At 42.9% G+C, this 5000-nt stretch overlaps 1 protein-coding gene across 1 annotated transcript in view; it reads left to right on the top strand.

Annotated features, from left to right (window-relative positions):
• Positions 1–5000, top strand: part of Txlnb (taxilin beta) — a 46584-nt gene that overhangs the window by 34316 nt on the left and 7268 nt on the right. The window contains exon 7 of the mRNA XM_032894958.1: positions 1–70. This exon is cut by the window's left edge and continues 5 nt beyond it. Within this exon, the coding sequence (XP_032750849.1) occupies positions 1–70 (70 nt within the window). The remainder of the gene's footprint in view (positions 71–5000) is intronic.

Genomic DNA, 5000 nt, shown 5'->3' with positions numbered 1-5000 from the left:
GAACCAGGCGGCAGAGTGGAAACTTCAGGCCAAAGTGCTAAAGGAGCAGGAGACCGTGCTGCAGGCTCAGGTGAAGGGAGGAGACCAACACGTGGAGGGGCAGGGTAGCCTCCTTCCGGTGCCCAGGGTCTGGGACCCGAGATTCTCTCTGTAAACCTTCACAGGCTGCAGGAGATGGGGGGGTGAGAGGGGAGCACCTTCACACTGATTACGTTTAAGAGAATATCATGTCCGTGCAAAAGAAATGGTGGGAACCGACGTCACGCAGCCCAGAGGTCCGCAGACAAACAGTGCCCTGAAAGTGGTTGGTAACAGCAAGCTGTTTCCCAGTTTCCCTCTTCTCTATCCTATGTCTTCTCAGTCACCTGAGCCATGGGTCCGGCTAAGGGGAGGGGAAATGTAAAGATGCTTGGAAGCACCATTCATAACTGCCAATCCGAAACAGTCCTCACATTTTGATCCCGTCTATAACATCAACAAAATGAGAGAAATGGAGACCAGAATATTGATCAAGGCTGACCTGGTCAGTGATGGATGGCTAGAAGTGATGAGAAAGTCAGGAGTCCTTCTGATTTCTCTTCATGTGTCGCTGGCTTTGTTTTTGTCAGATCGATAGAGTTCCCATTTCAGGCTAAACAATATGGCAGCCTGCCACAACTGGCTCTACGCAAAAGCAGGTCTATTTTTTTCCCTATTGACAATGGGCTCTGGCCCTCCAGGGAAACATTCCCTGTCAAAGACCACAGAGGGACTCTAGCTCCACTGTTGGGAGGAATGCCCAAGCCCTAGAGGGTTGGCGAGTTCACATCGGAAATCAATAGAAAACAAAGACATCAGAAGCCTTCCACATCAGGCAGCATTAGGACTGTAAATGTTTACGTGCTGACTATACAATCTTACTTATTTTAAAAGAAGAAGAGGAAGTACATCTATATTGAATGAATGAGTAAGTTCAATAAATACTTTTTCACTACAAAATATATCAAGAATGAACTTGAAATAAGAAATTGCAGCAAACATGCAGACAGGTGACCTTGTCAACAGATCACCATTCTTAAGCGTATTTATGCAATGTTTAGAGAGAATGCAATGGGAAATTGTTTTCCCCGCTATAATCTATTCTTTGAGAACATTCAAAAAAGTTTTCAAGCTAGTTAGATAGCGGTTTGAAACCTAACGTTTCTGGAGTTTCACAAAATTGCAGGGTTCGGAGTTCCAAACTTGGGGCCAACTTTTGGGTCAGCTGCAGAAACCATCATATCATGGTGTCAGGGTGCGGCTTCCATCGGAGTCCTGAGTGTGCCCATGTCGCATGTCCGTGTCCATGTGTGTTTAAGTGTGGCCTCCATTTGCATGTGGAGGCCAAAAGTCAAATCGAGTGTCTTCCTCTCACCCACCTTATTGTTTGAGGCTTGTCTCCAAACGAATCCAGAGCTCAGTCATTCAACCAGACTAGCTGGCCAGCAAACCCCACCCATGCTCCTTCTTTCTCCCATTCATTTGGTGTTTGGATCACAGAAGCATACTGCGGTACCTCATTCTTTCGATGTGGGTGCTCTGGATCTAAAGTCAGATCCTGGTGCTGGCAAAGCAAGTGTTTTATAGACTAAACCATCTCATGGAACCAAAGATCTAAGAGCTTAAAAGATGTGGGGGAATAAAAATAAACAGATGAGATCCAGTTTCTCAACTCTGCCCATTTACCAGTCACTCCTGATTCCCCATTCACTTCTTGATCCTGGAATGAGTTCAGGTGTTTCGGGTATTAAGATCCGAGTACCCGGTCTTCACACAGAGAGGTGGTGACCCTGTCCAACTTACACAAATTTGAAAACCGAATTCTACTCACATCCTTCCTTTGTTTCTAATTGCCCTTAAAGGAGTAGGGACAGCAGGATGTTAAGGCCTTGATTCTCATTTCTAAGACCGGAGCAAGAAAAATGTGTTTGCCTAGAGCAGTGGTTCTCAACCTTCCTAATGTTGAGACCTTTTAATGCAGTTCTTCATGTTGGGATGACCTCCGACCATGAAAGTATCCCATTGCTATTTCACAACTGTAATTTTGTTACCGTTATGAATTATGACGTAAATATCTGATATGTGATTCCCCCAAAGAGGTCATGACCAACAGGTTGAGAACTGCTGTCCTATGCTGTAGTCACTTTTAGTCATAATACAAGACTGGCGAGTTGGAAATGTGTTTCTCACTTAGCAAAGCAGGGTTTGGCTTTCAGTTCTGAGGCAACAGAGAAGCTGTCATAGCTGATCAGTTGGGATACAACTGTCATGACTAATGGATTGTCACCAGATCAGTAAGGACGAGGACAGCGGCAAACAAGGAACGTCAGCAGTATCTGACAACACAGACACAAAACACTACTCAGGGAGTAAATTGTTTTACAAGTACAGTCATAGTCTCTAGACTCAGAGATCGTCTTCTTGTCATTTGAGGAAGGGGAGCCATCTGCAAGGACTTTGGAACAGGGCTTGTTTCAACATCAAGTCTCACAGCCTTAAGACAATTTCTAGACACAGTTTCTTCTGTTTCCTATCCCAGTCAGGACTTGGTGGTCAGTTGAAGGAATGTGTGAGGACTCACTTGATATGATTCAGTGAGTATGGACACTTGCTGCCTTGCTTGGTGATTCCCCAGATCCCGTCTGGTAGAGAGACCTGACTTAAAGCTCTCCAAAGCTCTGCTCTCTACACACCCATGTGCACAAGCAACAAAAAGTAAAAACAAAAAGTGAGCGTTCAGACCCATTTCAAGGTGATAAGTTACAGCAGTTTTTGTTGCTTTTCAACCATGAAGTGGTTTGTTTCTATTTCTGTCCCTGGCAGGATAACCACTGTGGATGACTTCTCTATAGTCTTTCTATGTTTTCTGTAGTCCTGGTCCCAGGTCAAATCAAACACGATTGTGTCAGAATGCTGATCACAGGCCAACTCTGCAGCATAAATATCTATGAATAAAATGAGACATACAGAATTTCACTTAGAATAAGATGATGTTGGTGCGGGTTACCTAAGCAGGGGATAATCCACACAAATTGTACCATCTATGTCCAATAGGAAGAAAGGAAGGTTAAAATCTGGCCACTTGAAGGGGGATCTGAGAAGCTGTTTGATGTCTGTGAAGTTGTTCAGCGCGCACGGCGTTACCATTTTGCAACATGAAAGCATTCTAGAGACTTGTCTGTACAATAATGCGGGAATCATAAAAATACTCATCCGTATACTTCAAATGGGTAGGGAGCTTAATTTTATGTGGATTTTAATACGTTTTACTTTTAAACATAGCAGAGCAAAGATAGTCCGTAGGAATAGTCTAGTAAAAATAAAGGAGATGATAAGGCGATACCCAATTCTTGGCACAAGTGTGTGCCGACCTGAGTTTGATCCATAGCTCCCTTCCCACAAAGTCAGGAGAGGAACAACTCCTGAGAGGGGCTTTTCTGACCTTCACATGCACTCCACGGCACAAGCATGCCATGACATGTGTACCATGCACACACACACACACACACACACACACACACACACACACACAGCACATGCTAAATATATTTTAAAATGTTTGTTTCGCTATCATCTCTAAGTGCATCAGTTTGGACACGTGAATATTAAATTCAGAGTCAACAATAATGATGTGCCAGTGTCATGTGGAAGAAAGAAATCAAGGTTCTTCCCCTCGCTATTGTTACAAGAGTGGGGCCGGTTTGGTTGTGATCCTAAGCCTTTAACCTCTGAACTCTCACTTCAGCCCAATGAGCCCAGATCTGAGTTCCCTACTGCACTCGCCCTATGCCTTCCGTCGAGGTTTGTCTGTTGTATAGCCTGAATCTGAAAGCAGTCTTATGAATGGCAGCAGTGTGTCTGTGTCTGTCCCTAACAAAGGACTTGTTTTCGTCTTTTATCGAGCAGCACAGAAAGCATCACATGGGAAAGGAACAGATACTTTAAGGGAATCCTTAACAGAGTCTTACAGGGGATTAAGTCACTGACTCCAACTGACCCCAACAGAGTCAGATAACAAACTAACACATACTATCAAGCAATATTCAAATGCCCCTTCCAATATTTATGGGAGACATTTACTTATAAGACTGCTTTTGAGCTCTATCTCCTGATTTCAGCAAACGTGTATCATAACACATGCACAAAGATACCTGCATTGCTCTCGGGTCAGAGGCATAATTTAAGATTATAGCTATTCATTAGCTTAGGTTGTAAACGTGGACTACAGAGAAAATCCAAGGCAAGTGAGGTTCCGACTTAGTAATTTGTATTGATTACCCCATAGTCAAGCTGTCATTGCGTTTGTCTTCCCATTAGGCATATGAGTCCCTCAAAAGCAGGACTCACACGTTAAATAAATACCTTTCTATAAGTGGTACTTACTTATATTCAGTGACCAATAAATATTTGTGAAAGTTATGATATAATAAAGCTGTAACTGTATACTTTATAATTTTATTTTTCTTTAAAAACATTTTAGGTGACACTAAGTGGACTTGATACATTTTTTAAAAAAGATAGGAGACAAGAAGTTGACAGGGAAGAGCTGCTGAGAGAAATAAGGGAGAAACTGGAGGAGAGGGAATGATAGTGGATTTGATCAGAAATATATATATATATATATATACACATATATATATATGCAGTTCTCAAAAAAAGGAGATGAAGGAAGGAAGGAAGAAAACAAGCACGTTGGGGGAACAAAGATGGTTGATGAGTATAGTGCTTCTCACAAAAGCCTAACGACCTGAGTCTGAATCCCTAGCACCCAGGTAAAGGACAGGTGTGGTGACTGACACCTGCCTATAAATAAAGCACAAAGAGCTAGACAGAGACAGGGAGATCCCTGGACCTTACTGGCCAGTCAGTGCAGCTGAAATGTCAAGTTTTATATTCACCGAGACACCTTTCGAATGGTAAGGCGGAGAGCTATAGAAGAAGGCATTTAAAGACAGACAGACACGATGTTTTAATGAAGAATT

This window comes from Rattus rattus, chromosome 2, assembly GCF_011064425.1.
Source record: "Rattus rattus isolate New Zealand chromosome 2, Rrattus_CSIRO_v1, whole genome shotgun sequence".
NCBI lineage: Eukaryota > Metazoa > Chordata > Mammalia > Rodentia > Muridae > Rattus > Rattus rattus.
The sequence above is the reverse complement of the archived record's forward strand: the minus strand, read 5'-3'. Positions and strand labels throughout refer to the sequence as shown.